This window comes from Exophiala mesophila (genome assembly GCF_000836275.1).
Source record: "Exophiala mesophila strain CBS 40295 unplaced genomic scaffold supercont1.3, whole genome shotgun sequence".
Lineage (NCBI taxonomy): Eukaryota > Fungi > Ascomycota > Eurotiomycetes > Chaetothyriales > Herpotrichiellaceae > Exophiala > Exophiala mesophila.
The window spans coordinates 4,940,611-4,957,474 of NW_015622506.1; the positions used below are offsets into that span (position 1 = coordinate 4,940,611).

Below are 16,864 nucleotides of genomic sequence, written 5' to 3' on the forward strand. Positions count from 1 at the left end.
CGACTAAGGACAAAGACATGAATGATATTTCTGTATAATATACCCCTCCGTCACGCATGTATGTCAATCACTAGAGAAATGATTCATCTTTCATAAAAGCGATTGATCCCTTTCTTCGAAATTTTCTTTTGGGTAACCTCGAGTTGATTTTTTTCAGACTCTAGTCATTAGAACAGAAGGGATGCCTGAAATGTACAACGCAACCTACGTAAGCGTTACCCGCTCGGTTTGAGGCTTATCGCATGGCTTGAAAGGAATGTTCTACTGAAAGCATATGGAATTTTGATCTCATCGGTTTGTAATATTGTCACTCTAGTAAGGGCCTCTGCCCGTCCTACCCGTGTCTATGTCTCTATGTCTAGTCGACCCGCGACCATGACTATCATGCAGTCTCACTGTTCTACTTACCTTTGTTTCAATGAGCGATCTCATCCTCTGAGATCACATTGCCTTACCTGTAACCCTTGCAGCCCTTCAAGAACCATTGTAAGGTTCCTTCAGTGTGGCACGCTGCATGGTATGGATAGATTTGACATTCGGATTCATGGTCGTCATGCGTCCCGGAAGACGATCGAAATCTTCTTCGGTCAGCTCGATCTCCGTATTGTCTCGGAAGGTCAAGATGAGAGTCTTGCTAAGGCCAACCTGTTGCTTGTCACAGCGCCAAGTTCCCAGTCTACGCTCAATCTCGATTCCGTTCTCAAACAATTTTCGATCATCACCTGAGATGGCATCTTGAATACCCTTGACAGTCTCGATATGTCGCGAGAGCTTCGAAGCTGCTTCACAGAAGATGTACTCGGCGTTCTGAGCAGCTTCAAGCTCTGGTAGATAACGATTGACGAAGTCATTCATCTCATCGCGCTTGGCCATAGCCGCATCTCGCTGTGCTGAAGTCAGTGGGAGGCGTGGTGAAGGTGGGCAGCATTCTGGACCAGGGCACCAGTGGAGAAGGTTCATCGTCTCGTTGGCGCGCTCGTTGGCCAGGTCGTCTTCGCATGCAACGAATTCCATCATCAAATCGTACTCCGATGGGTATTCGGAAGTACTCTCTTGAGATGCGCTACTGCTCTCATCTTCGCCAGAGACTCCAGGGATAGGGATAGGGCAGCCCTTGGCCAACTGTTCCTCGTATCCGTACTCGGTCCACACGCCCTGCACATACTCTTCAGAAGGCTCCTGGGCATCAGACTCATCAACATCCATCAAGTCTTCGAATGTCGTAGATGGTGGCTGTTCCCACATTGCCTTGTCAAGAACATGAACCGGCGTCACCTTGGTATTAATCCAAAGCTTTGGTCGCTGCGGTCTATGTTCAACTTTACCTTTAGCCAGCTCCTTCTGTTGGCAAGCCTCGGAGCATTGCATGATGATGTATGATCTATCGGTCGATTCAACCCACACCGTCTCAGGACAAGTCAAATAGCAAGGGAATTTGCTATAGTTATGCATGATCTCGACGTCACAGACGGAGCAGTGGATAGTTTCGCGGATAAATTGGCACATCTTGAGGTTGTGTTTGTGTTTCAGTGATTTTGATGAAGTACTTTGGCTTGCAGTCGAACTGGTGTAGAAGGTGCTTCGAAGTACTCGATCGTTGGTTATCACTGAATTCGTTGATGGAGAAGAAAAGTAGAATTCGATATGACAGAAGAAGATTATTTATGCATTCCAATATGGAACCTTTCTACCACGATAATGCATTGACCGTTTCATTGAACAAAGCCACTGCGACTTCGATGACCCCGATTCTTTGAATTAGCGAATACCTTCGAAGTGACGATATACCTTTCAAAGAATCAATGTGCCGAGGTGACAAAGACATGGCGAGTGAATGAGTGATGAAGCTATCCCATGCTCCAACAAAGTTATCGACCACAAGGACCTTTCACTGTCGCCCGAGCGGGTGGTAATACCCTTGTGTTCACTATATCATTCTTTGTCTTGGTATCCGCTAGGATCCATCCAAGTCACCTCCCAGATATGGCCATCTAGGTCAGAAAAGGCTCGGCCGTACATCCAGCCATGATCCTGGGGCTCTCGGACATCGATCTGAGCTCCGAGGAGTTGAGCGTTGTCTAGGAAGGCATCTAGCTTGTCTCTGGTTGCTATACTGAAGCAGAACAGAGCTTGAGTGACCTTCTTTGGGTTGGCAGCCTCGCGTTTGCTGGGAAGGAATTTCTCGTAAAATGACTGACTTAGAAGCATAACCTTAAGAGGAGATTTGTGTGCAGCTGATGCATCAGGCTCCTCTTTGTGGAGGTCAAGCGGGATTGAAACCATAGCCGCGTTCTCGTCTGAGAAGGTCTTGTTCTGTATGAATCCCAAGGAGGTATAGAACTTCAGTGCCGCGGATAGGTCCGACACCGGAAGATTGAGAAAGAACGTAGTCTTGTAATCTGTTGGCACTGTCATGTTTCCGTTTTTTAAGTCGTAATCTCAGAGTTATATTGCAATTTTGAAGATTTCACAATACAAGTGTCTTGAGCTCAAGCATACATGCCACTACAGTATATATACCCTATTGATCACACGAGGTCGGGACAAAGTTGCTGCGAGCAACAACTGCATCGTATTTTCGGACTTTGAATAGTCTTAGCATCGCTGTTGGTCTCAGTGTTATTGGCTGGCTAGCCCGTGCTGCCTGGCTGTCGAAAAGACTTTATCTTAGGGTGGGGGGATCTGCCAATGGGCACCTCCTGGAGCCTAAAATGAGAAGGCCAAGGCGTTGTGACCTCACGTTTGACGTTCTTTGCGCTCTGAAGCAATACGAGATGACTTCAGTGATACTCACGCTCATGTAGTCCAGCACGATATTTTAGGAGAAAACCTTGACGTTGGATCTTTAAAAGACGATGAGGCAACCCCGAAAGCGCAAGCATAGGGCGCGTGTTTGTTCTAGAACCACCAAAATGTGTCTGGTTATACCCTTAGGACCGCCCTTCTTTCTGTTTCTCTAACTCAGCAAACTCGTGCAGTCTCAGACTTGACTGCCTCGACGTGCTCTTCTTCATCAGTCTGTGATTTCTCCTTCAGACCGTTCTCAGTTTGACCATGAGGACCGAGCTGTTCGGCCGCAATCTGTTCCTGATACACTTTGACCAGGTCGTGGTCTCCAAAAAGTGTTGCAATCTCCTCGAGTGGCTTGTGCAGCGTATTGGGAAACCATGTCAACGAGACAATACATCCCAAAGCTGAGAAGCAAATGAAGAAGATGTAAAAGGTCCATCCAATGGTGACGAATGCAGTCGGGGCAGCCAGGAGCCAGATCATATTTGCCAACGAAAGAGCTCCCATACCGAGAGCGTATCCTTTGGCACGAAGGTGTGTTGGCCAGATTTCGGCAACGTAGAAATACAAGGGTCCGTCAAGGAAGAGCGAAAAGAAGATGATATAGAGATACAGCATGGCAGCTGCAGCACCCAGTCCGCCTTTGTTTGTGGAGCCCAGGAAGTGCTTCTGCAGCGCCGTGTTGCAGATTTGGACGCACATTAGCATGAAAAATCCAAATGAAATTAACCAATTCCTGCGGACTTTGTCGACAAACAACATGGCAACAGCATTGAATACCAGGGCAGTGGCCGTCCAGCCTGAAGTCAAAGTTAGAATCCTCTTCAAAGACATATCATAGGTAAACTAACCAGTTTGCAATAGCAGAGTATCTCTTGCATCATATCCAAGACTAGAATACAATAAGGCACCATAGTCTATTTTAAACCGGGTTAGTTGCAATTGGCAAGCCACTGGCGTTTGATTTTGTCACTTACTGTTGATCACAAGGACACCGCTGCTAGTCACGACGAAGGTCAGGAAAATCGTCATGATGGCCCGCTTCCTGAATGATGGCCGCCTGAAAATCTCGGTGTATGAAGTGTCCATTCTGGACTCGAAGTCAATTTGCACCTTCATCTGGTAGAATTCTCTCTCTGCAAACTCGGTCGTAGTATCGCTCCTGCTTCTGTGAAGTCGCGCAACGATTGCCCAGGCCTCTTCTGCTCTTCCCTGTGCGAGCAGCCATCTCGGCGATTCGGGGATCCAATAAAGTCCCAAGACCAGGATCAATGGCGGCGCCATTTGAATGCCCATGGGAGGTCGCCATGCTTGTGCAAAATCGGTGAAGAAGAATCCTAAGCCGATGTATCCAGAGCCCGCGTAGCCGACATTGAGTCCGACTGCGTGAATATCACTCAATACACCACGGTGCTTGGGGCTGACAATCTCAGCAATATACAGAGGGACACCAGCGAGCAATTGGAAGGCACTGTTCAGTCAGCATGAAGCTCAATGGCTTAGTGGGCAATAGTGTGTACGAACCCTAGGCCATTGAAGAACCGAAAGGCGATGAACATGCTTATATTGACAGCACCGGTGAGTAATGCTCCAGAGATGATAATCAAAATGCATCCCACTGCGATAGACATCTTTCTCCCATAGCGATGTGATAGCCAGCCATGTAACGCAGAACCAAAGACACCGCCAGCGAAGAAGAGCCCATTCATGGCTCCTATAAGAGATGCTGCATTTGGGGCGGTGTCAAGACCCATATGGCTGATGAACGAAGGCTGCCCAAGCGTGGTGCCGATTACGGCAGCGGAGTACCCGAAAGATACCGACCCCAGGGCAGCGAACATGCAAACAAAGACAAGGTATGGGCCATAATGGGCCCTTTCTTTCTCCTCTTTCTTTCGAAACATTATGCCAGTCTTTCGCCTACCCGGATAGAGTAGTAAGGTCTCTTTGCAAAGTTGAACTGGACAGGTTGCATCAGGGCTTGCACGTGGAGCATCAACTGACTATATAACAAGGCGCGCCATACGAAGTGAAGAGATCTGTATCATCGTTCCCCCACGGGGTCACCCTCCCGCCAAGGAAGAAGTATGGCGGCGACAGAGGCATTGACACGGATGGGCGGGACCAACCACATCTCCGACCTATCTCCAATTGGTCTCCGGAGATACCTCAGAATTCTCACTAGCAACTTCTCTGTGGGGCCCCATGGTGCTTACAGGGAGTTCCATCCCCATTATCATGATTGTTAATGAATAATTGGGAGGTGGTTCTTTTATCTGGGGAATGACGGGGAATGACTCCACCCCGGCAGAGATTCGAATGGGATATACCTCAGTTATACCACAAAACCCAACGTAAAGATATGTCGCAAGACCGTCATGGGCTTAGTTGAGATAGTTGCATGTCCTGTTCGCTTTGAAAATCTCAACATCATGCAAAGCTTCCTCCACAATTCTCGAAAGGACTGACAGCCTTGGACACGATGTTAAAGGTACTCTGTACGCAAATCGCTGACTATCACCAACTACCCTTCCAATCGGTCACACACATTATTCAGTGGAAGTCGGTACGGAGCGCGGTATTCATTCGCAAGGATTACGAAACTGGAGTTTGAGGGTTCGTCTAGCAGCCCATCGATACGTTTTCAAAACAAGAACATTGTCCCTGGAGACTACACAACCTGGTTGCGTCTGGACCGCGTATGGTACCCAATTGGCTTCGCTTGGAATACATGGCGTTCTCGACCGACTACCAGTACCAAAGCATTCTACCTTTCAATGGCACGCTATTCAGGTGGCCTGCTGTTGTCTACTGCTATAGTTCTTAAGGCTAGTGTCACCGTCACGCCTCCATTCCTTACTCCATTCGCAGGGGTCTTGTTTGTCTAACGGGCCATTTACGATGTTTTTATGGCACGCCGGGTCAACAGATCCATCGGAGCGACAGTGGCATGCCCTCTAGATCCAATAATCTGGGAACAATCCAGGAATTATCCGGAGGAGCAGCTCGGGTTTGGCCAAATCCTATCCTTTTGCCTCATCCTATAAGCGGTCCTGCAATTAGCCGATATATATTCAGGTGCATCTGCTAACCACGCAGAAGTAGTGCGGCACGAAGTCTTAACATACGCAAGTGGACGGTAAAGAGAGGAAGATGACAACGGTTGTTGGAAACCTCAATAGCGGCAGTCCCAATTGATTCAATCTTGCGATAAGTCGTGCTTGATTTCTCTATCAACCTCATGTGTTGGCGCAATAGAAGTAAACGGCGCAGTACGTGGTAATGCTCCAGAGTACCGAGGTTCATTGAATTGTGTCTTGGCAAGATTCTTTGTTTCTCCAATTGCTCAATTCCCCTTTAAGGAGATCTCGTTGTCCTCACTAGAACTTGCGCAGAATATAATCATGTCTGTATCAATTGGGTTGGATGATTTCGTTCCCTGGCTCGCGGCTCAGAGCGCTCCAGAGAAAGATGTCCAGTTCTTTCAACGTACACCATGGACACGGAAACTCATTGAAAACCCTCTTTTCAGGGCTGTCCCATGTCCCACTCGCCTAATCACGCCCGGGACGAGTCACAATGCATTCATCGCAAAAACCATCAACAAGCCTTCTTGCGTCCAACATTGGCTCATGCTCACTCGAAAGCAGTTTTCCACGCCGAAAGAGGTTGCAAGGGGCACACTTGCTCAGTCGAGATTTTCTCCCAATGCTGAGACTTACAACATCGATGACTCCGAGTTTATTATGCTCTTGGATGTTGGAGAAGACCTAGACGGATTTGCAGGACGCGTACAAGGTGGTGTCTTATGTGCAATACTCGATGAGGCATTAAGTATTTGTGTCGAATATCACCGGCAAGCCTCTAGCTCTAGCAGAGCACCGCTTTACACCGTTCAATTGAACACCACATTTCGTGACGGAGTCAATACCCCTGGTCTCATCGCTGTCAAGAGCTGGATTGTGGCGAAAGAGGGGAGGAAGTGGTTGATCAGAGGACAGATCTGTGACGCGCAAGGCCACGTCCTTACCCAGGCAGAAGGAATCTGGGTCTCTGCTGCTGAGAATAAGCTGTGAGTTCTCTTGGTGTTCCGTGCCGAAACGCAAGGTTCAGTTGAAAGGGTCAAGCTCGGTGCGGTTGGGCCTTCTTGCGCTGGACAAGGTCATGAGCTTTATGACTTACCCTCGTCATTTTGGTCAAAAAGCGCTGGCAGTAGAAAAAGGAATATTTATAGACCTGGTGCTATGCAACTTGATGCGTTGTCTGAGACAACTTGAGCCACATCTGCCAATGGAAATCACTATACTTTCGCTTGCATTGTAGGATCCGACGTTGTAATAGCCAATGAGGCCAGAATGGCTGCTCGTAGAATGTATAGGTGAACACCTACACCATCGCGGATTAGGAAGTTAGGGTTGGGGAGGTATTGTATAAGGTATGATATGGTTTCCGCTCTTCTCCCCAGGCGCGGCAATTTAGACCCCAAAGTGTCCAAAGGAATAAATTCTTCCTTCGTGAATTCGAGATGCGACTCGATCTCGAAGGTCGTCACGTGTTTGACCGGATTTCAAGGATTGTTGGCAACAGCGATTTTCGGTAGGGATAAATTGACGGCGGGGCTTCACAGAGCTTCTGCATGCAGGACATAGTGCTATACTACTCCGTAGTTTTCGAAAGGCTAGTGTTGATTTGCGCACGGAGCACAAGTCAACGCGTTGCCAGGAAGTACTCCGTATGGTGGGCCAAGTTGTACAATGGAAAAAGATTATTATTACACCAACTCGCACCAGCGAAAGTATTATTGGAATCATGATGGAGTTGCACTACTAGACTTAGGCGATTAGATATGTGAAATACCATGTCTGGCTTGAGGGCAAGTCGATGGACGCAAGTAGCCTACATGCAACGCAGTTACCTTATCTCGCTTAACTACGTCGATTGAAAAAGATGCAGCGACTGACCGTTTAACGGGCAGTAAATAGAACCGGTGGAATGACAAGTCCAAAACCTCGGAAACGGCTGCATGAACACCGACTTTGTCTTCTTTGATCCGGAGCCCAGCCATGACCAAGCATCATGACACCTTTCGACGGTAGATTACTGACATGGTAGGGAAGTCGTTGATGCGTCATCGGCTTAACATGTTCTTCAGGAATCGCAATGTCGCGACTCGGTCTGGTTGGCCATCTTCCAGGTAGGCCAACTCATGCCAGCCATATCACGTTGACGAGAAAATTATGTGTACTGTACCTTGACACCCTAGTCTGGATGCATCGTGTGAATCAAGCCACATTATGCGAGTCAACGACCTTTTCGAAAGGGGCCAAAAACCTTTGATGAGCTCAGTGCAAGTCACTCGTTAGTGGGCCCCAGGTGGGATTCGGCGGTTCCAAGACTTGTGGCGTGCCAACCGCCATGCCCGTTTTGGCCTATTTGAAGCCCCAAATTTTAACGAGCCGTCCTCCCGTCAAGTGGGCGTCCTCTCCGTCGCGTGCAATTTCGTGGAATGTGGTTCATTGCTGACGCCCGGACCATACGCCTATCGCAGGAGACCGGAAAGATGATCAAGCCACCAAAATTAGCGGACGCGAAGTCGGACGCCCAAGCGCACGACGACACCATCCCATGGCCACTGCGAGTGTGAAAAGGGGCCAATGTCGTCTTTGATTGGCACTTCGCTGGTAGTGTTTGCACTGAGCAAGTAACGCTTGAAATGTGCGAAAGAAATCATGCTCACGACCCAGACTCTCTTTTCGGCTGCACAAACTTATGATCTAAAAATTCTTGTCGGAACCACTTCGTTTACTACCATCTCAGGACAAGCAATTGAGACGTCTGGAGTACCATGTGGCAATTTCACGGTGAGGAAATCCTTGCGCTATAGATTCTCGCCATACCCGCCGATTCTCGCGCGCGCATGCAAACTCCTCTGGTCGGTTAACCATGGTTCGACTTCTTTGCGCGATCATCCTGAGCTTTGCTCTCGCTCTGGCTCAGGACCTCACCGTGGCCGACACAATTAAGGCTCGACCAGAACTGTCCACCCTGAATTCGCAACTCTCAAGATTCACCGGACCCTCAACCCAAGTGAGGAGAAGCAAGATCACATTAGTCGCACCTCGAAATTCAGCTTTTGCGGCCTTGACCGCTGCCGGTGTGTCTGTGACGGCAGATTTGCTCAGCTATCACATCTTGAACGACTCCTATCCGAACTTCCCCAGCGGGTCCAATCAGTTTGTCGGTACATTTCTTGATTCGCCATCGGGGAAGGACAAGCAACTTGTTGCCGCTCGGAAGGCTCCCGTAACGAAAACCACATCCTTCACATCCGGCCTGCGACATCGATCCAACTCGGTCGGCGAAGTTGTCAAGTGTAGCAATGGTGTTATTTACATTGTTGATAAAGTACTCACGATCCCCGAGAGTTTCACTTCTACCTATGCGCAAAGTTCCCGGACCGGGCGGTCGCCTTTCAGCGACAGTGAAGTCTTTCAGGATGGCTCGGACAAATTGATGCACATAAACTGGCTCTCTGGTGCCACGGTCTTCCTTCCCATCAATCGATCGTTCAGAGACATTGGTAGCCTCGTCAATTCGTGGACCGAGGAAGATTGGCATCGAATACTCTCGTACCATATCGTAGACGAGATCATTCCGCCCGGACCAGATGGGCTACCAACTGGGAACTACACGACAATGGAGGGTTCGGATTTGACAATTACCGATTACCATGGTGATCGGTTTGTCAATAATGCAAAGGTTTCTGGACCTTATGACTGGATATTCGACGGTGGTGTGATCTACACCATCTTTGGGTGAGCAACGTCGCATATTTTGGATTTGAATCTGGGTCTAACCGAAACATAGTGTGCTCAATCCAGACAACACGACGAGTGATCCGAGCAATGCAAATTCAGGAATCGCATTCACTGGAGCCGCTTACGCTACCGATCTCACCTTCCCCAGCGCCGTGACTGAGCCCAATCGTCCAAAGCAGCTATCAGTAGGTGCCAAGGCAGCAATTGGAGTCGGCGCAGGCGTTGCGGCTATTTTTATTGCACTTTTTATCGCATGGCTATGCTATCGATGCCGTAGTGCAAGGAGAGAAAAGAAGCAAGCCCTCAAGAACGATTTCGATCTCTCGCCAATGAGCATGTCGCAGAAAAACCTTACATCGGACACTGATTTTGTCAACCATATCCCAGTTGAACCCAAGAAGGGCTGAAGAGAGATCCATGCAGTTTAATATCCACAGCGCACGCTAGCCAACCACATGCCTCTTGCATGGCCGAACGAGGTTTGGTCCCTTTACAACATCCTCGAATATATCACATACCGCACACAGTCATCGGACCTTACAACGCGGCCTTGTCTATCGATGTTGAAGGCGGAAACGCTTTATCCTTTGAGATATCATCCTTGATGCCAGGTGGAGCGACCTTTTGTCGCCAATTATGAGCTCAAGTTGGCCGACGTCGGCTTCAGGATTCGAATTCAAGATTCATGCTACCCCCAGGGTGGTATCGGCCAGACCTGGACACAAGGAACCATATCGACGTGCTATCAGACAATCGCAGGTGCGAAGAGTTGGTTTGACTGAGTCAATGGGGCATTCATAACCTTGACCAATGTTAGTCGTCCGTCTCGGTAGCCCTCCGAGTCGTCACATGATGTCCCTCTTATCGAGATCGGCAATCATGTCGGTGAAGTCCTGTTTATAAATTAGGGACACATCAACACTGAGAAATGGCATACGCGCAAACAGCATGAACAAAGAGAGGCATTTGATCGGTTCCATCTGCAGCCACGAGGGCATCGATTCATCTCAACCCAGGATTATCAAGTCTCGCTAATGAAATAATGACGACCCATATATGGCTTCACGTCTGAACACCGACACTCACTCATAGAAAGGCTTGTTGTTGATATGCTCGCTTGCGATATCATAATCATGACCAAAGATGAGCTTGGCTTGGAAGAGACGCTGCAGCCGTTTAATCATTTTCCCACTTCGGACCCAGGAGTTATGATCTCTAATTAACCAGCCATGCGGGTGATCATCGTAATAATTTTCCCTGGCATGGTACTGGTCTGTTGTCCATATCCATGTCCCATCATTAGGCAAGTTGACTTGCATGATACTGAGTCCAGGGGTATGTCCTGGCGCGTGGTATATAGTAATTCCTTGCCAAAGATCAAGCCGTTCCTCATTAGAGGTTTCCCATCGAAGTTTTGAAAGATTGAGGTAATCGGGCCTGGTGTTTGTCAGTCAAGCACAATTAGCATAATGCGATACTCACAGATAAAGTCCACTTTCACTTCGTGTCGCAGCTGCCCAGCACGCGTGCTTCAATTCCTCCCCGTGGACGTAAATTGGAATTGTCGACCCGAAGAAATGTTCTAATCCTCCTCCATGGTCCATGTGCAAATGGCCCATTATGACTGCCTTGATGTCTTTGATATCATTTCCGGTAGCCTTGATAGCCTCTGGCAACTTATGGCAGACTGCATACTTCGTACGAGGAAACACGTCAGTAGTTTGCGCACCCCATTGCTACAAGTGTCAGGGGATCCATTAGTTGATGTCACTTCTATGATCGGCTAACCGCCTGGGATGATTACCGTTTCGATGTCCTCAGCACACCCCGTTTCGAATAGAATGAGGCCAGCATCAGGGTGGTGAATCAACCCAGCAATTAACATGAGGGTGCGTCTCTTGTTCGTCGGATTTGGCTGGCTTGATGATCCACCGTTCACGCCAGCGAGTAGCCTATCGATTGAGAGCACCCGCGAATCAGCATGCTCCGAAATAGTTTCCCTAGTTTTGAAGCATAATCTGCAGCCTTACCAGCCTTCATCCACGTTAAGGCTTCCGAGGTTCAAAATCCACATCTTTGTTCCTCGGGGGCATTTGAAAGCCGGGACTGCAGCTGGCAGTAAAAGGTTGGCCATCGCGCCACTTGCTTGGTCTGCCATATTTGAGGTTGGAGGGGTCCAGATGATACAGGCAATACGTTGACTGTACGCTTAGACCGTGAATTGTCCAACCATAAGACAACAATACCCAAAACAGAACATTAAAGTCATAAGAGCCAATCCTAAGCAATGACATAACATTCTGCGGTTAATCTGTAGGAGGGGGGTTTGCTAGAGCGGAAACCAACTTCCGTGGAATTTCAAACCCGCACGCGACACGCTGCATCCACACCAGTTTCACCGTCTACCATTTGAGTTGTCTTTACCAAGACCGAAAGGCTTAGAGAGGGTTTCCCATGGTTCTGTTACTGAAGCCACCGACCACAGCGCTAGCTTTGTGGCTGAGGATATTGCAAGTTTAGGGAATATTATAATGAAGTATTCAATACGTATACACCGAATCCAGGCAGGTTACGTCTGCGTTCTGACAATGTTCAACGGAGCGATCTAATAGCTTCGCCCCGAGCTCATGATGATCTAAGTTGTTTCAGAGACTGCGCAGCTCGCTCAAGCAAACCAGGATTCCTCTTTACAAGACCGGTAACCGAGAGCAAAGCAATAGCCAAAAGTGCAAACGAGTTGATAGACCGGATTCCCCGAATCAGTCTGTTGAACATCCAGAGTCTAGAGCCGCCAGATTTCATCAGAATGCCCCATCTTGGAATCAGTGTCTCTTTCCAGAAGGTCGACGCATAGCCTGGCCATGACGCAGCGTTTCGACCAAAGTCGTTGATATACCAGTTAGAGCAGCCTGCAGCAAATACTGAGCCTTGGAGCTGACCTTGGATGTCATTCACCCATTGGTCTTCAGCCGTGGCTTTCACTTCGATGATAGAGGAGCGGCCGTCAATTAGAGGTGCTAGCATTTCTCGCGCAATGTATTCAATTTGAACCTCGCAGGCGAAAAGAGCGGAGTTGTGTGCTGGGAACGTGTTTGGTCCGAATCTGAGGCCATCGTTAGCGAGAACAGCGTCGCCCTAGATGCATGATTCGAAACTTACAGAATTCCAAAGTTGGGGAAGTTATGAACAAAGGACCCCATGTAAGCTTGGGCACCACGTTTTTCCTTCCACTGACCATGTAGCGTTACTCCGTCTCGGCCTGTGATGTTCATAGGTGTTAAGAATCTCTGAACCTGGAATCCTGTTGCAAGCACAATGATGTCAAACTCGGTTTTCTGTCCCGTGCTATCAATGATACCCGTCTCGTCAATGCTGTTGATGCCGTAAGGAACAAGTTCCAGATTTGGCTTATGTAGTGCCTCGAGATAGTTGGGATCAAAGATTCGACGTTTGCATCCTTGGAAGATCAGATGTTAGCAATTAAGTTGAGTTACTGCCTTGAAGATAATCTCACCTAAGGGGAAATCGGGAACCAGGATATCATGATACTTCTTTGGCGCTGTAGCATAGATATACTCTTTTGCATGGTTTTCAACCTTTGCTCTTTTCCTGGCTGCAGCGGCTCCTGGCATGTATGTGGACACCAGGTCGTCATTTTGGAGAAATAGTGACAATCGGTTGTATCTTTCCCACAAAGGGATGTTGCGGAAACACCATAGCTCCAATTTGGTGAAGTTACGGTTTGGCCGTTCATGATACCACTGTCGGCTTCTGGCATATTGCTTAATCAACTTGACTTTGTCGACCACCGCAGGCACCACCTGAGCAGCGCTGCATCCATTTCCAATGATAGCCATGCGCTTGCCCGTATAGTCGACGGAATGATCCCAGTTGGCCGTATGAAACATATCTCCTTGAAATGTTTCCATTCCAGGGAATCTAACGTCACGGGGAAACGAGATGCCACCAACCGCAGAGATCAAAACTTCGGCGTGTCGCGTGTATTCGACACCGGTCTGTAGGTCTTTGAATTGAACATCCCATTGCCGAGTCTCGGCGTTCCATGTGGCGCCGAGGCATTCGACCCCAAAGTTCATATGCTTTCTTAGGCTGAACTTGTCCACGGTGTCTTCCATGTCTGCACTATCGTTAGTATATGATCATACTTTGTGGGCTAATGCTAAATAGAAACGGACATTGTAAGATCTCAGGCCCGTCGCACAATTCCTTGGACCAATTTGGGTTTAGATTGAATGAGAATGAATAGAGGATGGTTGGCACATCGCAGCCACTAGAGTTCGGTCAGCTAAAGAAAGACATGCGCAACTCATAGCCCATACACGCCTGGATATGTGTTTGTTCTCCAAGTTCCTCCAACACCCCCGAGCTTCTCGTAGACCTGTAATCAATTCAGCCGCTGGCAAAAGATTGCGCTTTTGCAATTCAATCGTACCGTAAAGTCATCGTGCTTCAGCTTGTGCTTCAGAGTATGCGAAAGAGCAATGCCGGATGGGCCTGCTCCAATCACGATTATCTCTGGGGACTTCATCCTGCCAATCTTGCGAACGCTTCACAATGAAGTCTAGAAGATGAGACCACTTGATGCAAAAAAGAGTTGAACAGGACGTGATTGAAAGAGCAAGATCAAAAATAAATGCAAGAATGAAGTGAAGATATCAAAATCAGAACAGTTTCCAGAGCGGGTTGTCTTCGGAGGGTTCCAACAGGCCAATGAGCATTCACCAAGCGGGTGTCGTAGATATAGACAGGATCTCCGACATGAATATTAGGCCAGGATCAGAGTCTCCATTGGCCTCAAAGACGAATGGAACCCCGGATTCCACGGGAGTCGAAACCCATGGTGGGTCGGACAAATTACTTGACAGACAAACCCGGATGATCATCACGCGAAACATTCTTCTGGGGGTGGGGTCAATACCCCAAATTCTAGAAGCGGGCTAACTACCGACACTGGGGGAAAGATGACTTTGTCACCTGTACTGATTGAGAAGTTTACCGTACATATCCATGATAGGTACTTGGTGGGGAACCAGATGTAACATTCGGCAGTGTTTATAAACCAGTTCTATGATCATTATATGGACGCTATGCTGCCTCGGCGGTTTGCTGATCTAGGAATGCCTTTGAGAATGCATAGTCAACGTAGCCTTCGGCCTTTTGGGGAGTATAGAATGTAGCGCGGTCGTACTGCGTCAGTTCCAAACCCTTTTGTATGCGAAAGGGTAGATCGGGCGTCGAAATGAAATACCGACCGAAGGTAACGACAACATCACGCTCAGGTACCTTCTCGTCCACCAAAGTTCTTGCAGTGTTAGCAACGTATCCACCTGCTAAAAGCAGAGGGTTCTTCCACTCTTGTATTGCAAAATCAAGCGAGTCTGCACTTTCCACGTCCATGTTGCCTGCGATTCTGGGTTCGACCAGATGGAGGTAGGCGAGATCAAGTTCGCTCAGCTTTCGAATAAAATAGCGGAACTGAGGGATAGGATCTTCCATCCTCATGCCGTTGAACGTGCTCCATGGGCTCAACCTGATGCCGACCCTCTTCGCCCCAACCGCGTCAATCACTGCTCGAACTGCTTCAAGTCCGAACCGAGAGCGTCGTTCGACATCGCCTCCGTACTCGTCTGAGCGTTCATTAGTATTGGTCTGAAGAAACTGGTCGATGATATAGCCATTGGCTCCGTGTAGTTCAACCGCATCGAAACCGGCCGCTATGGCATTGCGCGCAGCTTGCGCGTAGTCCTCAATCATCAGTTGAATATCTCGGTGATCCATCTGGCGGGGAACAGGGCGCTTCGGATCAATGGAAATAGGACTGGGTCCCAGGATCTGGATATTTTCTCTCTTTGCGACTTCTGGATTTGCCGCTCGACCTAGAGACCATAATTGACAGACTATGTAGGAAGAGTTTCGATGAACTTCATCTGTCACTTTCCTCCACCCTTCGATATGTGACTCGGTGTAGATGCCGGGGACGTTACTGTAACCGCCCGCCCGAGCAGAGATGAAGGTGCCTTCGGATATGAGAAGAGTGCCTGGTATCGACGCGCGCTGACCATAATACGTGGCCATTAAGTCTGAGGGGGTGTGGTCGTCGTGGGCTCGATACCTGGTCAGAGGTGCCATGGCAATCCGACAGCGAAGATCCATATTGCCAATTTTTAATGGCATAAACAGTCTTGACTGCGTCATCGTGGCCTATGTTTCGTCCTCAAGTGTCGTGGGCCTAGTTGATTTGACTCTCAGTCGTCTAACGTGAAGGCGGGTGATGTTCAGTGAGATGTGCCTTGACTGTAGAAAAAGGTATTCAGGTACGCATAGTAGATCGATATGCCACGTGCGCCTGGGAGCGAAGTAGAGTCGGAACCCTGACAAGGCCTTGGTCAGACTCAAGCTGGTAGCCTAAGATTCCGGCTAGTTAGAGCAGCGAGAAGGAAGTCTTGTGTCTAGGTCGTTGCGCCAAACAGGGCGGAGAAGTTTTGAAGAGATATCTAGATAGCCGAGGGGTCTCACGGTTCGGAATTAGGTGGTCATTGCACCGCCTCACTCTCAAGCCACGTGGCAAAGCAGTATGCGATCCGATTGTACGGAGTACAGAGAAGCAGTGACAACTCCACGGAGTTACACCTGCCCCACCTCCATCACTGACGGCGCTCAAACACTCATCCACTGATTGATGGCTGAGCCTCTGCATCCTGACCATCCTTTGACTTCTAAGTTGCAGCGGACGCTGACGTCGAAGTGTTACAGCATGATCTGGAGGTGCGTAATGTTTCGAGCAGAATGTGCGAACTTCTAGACCGTTCGCAGAAATTACAACGTTCTCAGGTCACAATAAGAGTATTGTCGCTTACTATGGCCTCGAAGTGCTACTCTATCTCGTTCTTTCAAAGGTCATTTGCCGCCATAGCCTTCTTCATGGTTTCATTGCACCACTCATGTTGTTCCCGAAAAAAGAAATCCTTCTGAATCACTTCCACCGCCTTGCCAAACAATTGATCTCCGGGGCAAGCTACTCCATTGGAATCCTTCAAGTTTACCCCGTCCACGAACTTCAGCACAATGTCTACAATTGCGGATGGAGGAGTGAACAATGAGGCATCGAATCCCGCCCACTCTTCCTTTGTGACCAGGTTTGTGGGCACCGGAGCAGGGAGTACACAGTTCACCCTAATGCCAAAGTTTCGCTGGAAGATCTTCGCAATGCTGTAGCTGAAACCGAGCACGCCGAA

General features: G+C 48.6%; 5 protein-coding genes across 5 annotated transcripts; 2 read left to right on the forward strand and 3 right to left on the reverse strand.

Moving 5' to 3' along the window:
- Window positions 1–474: 474 nt before the first annotated feature.
- Window positions 475–1,368, reverse strand: PV10_05239 (uncharacterized protein; the record flags this gene model as incomplete). Its single annotated transcript, XM_016369869.1, has 1 exon — window positions 475–1,368. The coding sequence occupies one exon, from the start codon at window positions 1,366–1,368 to the stop codon at window positions 475–477; it is 894 nt and encodes a 297-aa protein (XP_016225657.1).
- Window positions 1,369–6,170: 4,802 nt separating this feature from the next.
- Window positions 6,171–7,107, forward strand: PV10_05240 (uncharacterized protein). Its single transcript, XM_016369870.1, has one exon. It carries the CDS (start codon window positions 6,195–6,197, stop codon window positions 6,864–6,866), a length of 672 nt encoding a protein of 223 aa, XP_016225658.1. The 5' UTR covers window positions 6,171–6,194; the 3' UTR covers window positions 6,867–7,107.
- Window positions 7,108–8,284: 1,177 nt separating this feature from the next.
- On the forward strand, window positions 8,285–11,097 carry PV10_05241 (uncharacterized protein). Its single transcript, XM_016369871.1, has 2 exons — window positions 8,285–9,605; window positions 9,658–11,097. The coding sequence occupies exons 1-2, from the start codon at window positions 8,734–8,736 to the stop codon at window positions 10,013–10,015; spliced, it is 1,230 nt and encodes a 409-aa protein (XP_016225659.1). The 5' UTR covers window positions 8,285–8,733; the 3' UTR covers window positions 10,016–11,097.
- Window positions 10,691–11,766, reverse strand: PV10_05242 (uncharacterized protein; the record flags this gene model as incomplete). Its single annotated transcript, XM_016369872.1, has 4 exons — window positions 10,691–11,045; window positions 11,091–11,344; window positions 11,413–11,560; window positions 11,639–11,766. 4 exons carry the CDS (start codon window positions 11,764–11,766, stop codon window positions 10,691–10,693), a joined length of 885 nt encoding a protein of 294 aa, XP_016225660.1.
- A 2,941-nt stretch (window positions 11,767–14,707) lies between these two features.
- On the reverse strand, window positions 14,708–15,824 carry PV10_05243 (uncharacterized protein; the record flags this gene model as incomplete). Its single annotated transcript, XM_016369873.1, has 1 exon — window positions 14,708–15,824. The coding sequence occupies one exon, from the start codon at window positions 15,822–15,824 to the stop codon at window positions 14,715–14,717; it is 1,110 nt and encodes a 369-aa protein (XP_016225661.1). The 3' UTR covers window positions 14,708–14,714.
- Window positions 15,825–16,864: the final 1,040 nt, after the last annotated feature.

Excerpts from the sequence above, each read along its gene's own strand:
- PV10_05241 (XM_016369871.1), top strand. The coding sequence starts at position 8,734 with ATGGTTCGACTTCTTTGCGCGATCATCCTGAGCTTTGCTCTCGCTCTG. Across the intron at positions 9,606-9,657 it reads GTGATCTACACCATCTTTGG|TGTGCTCAATCCAGACAACA; the intron begins GTGAGCAACGTC and ends ACCGAAACATAG.
- PV10_05240 (XM_016369870.1), top strand. The coding sequence starts at position 6,195 with ATGTCTGTATCAATTGGGTTGGATGATTTCGTTCCCTGGCTCGCGGCT.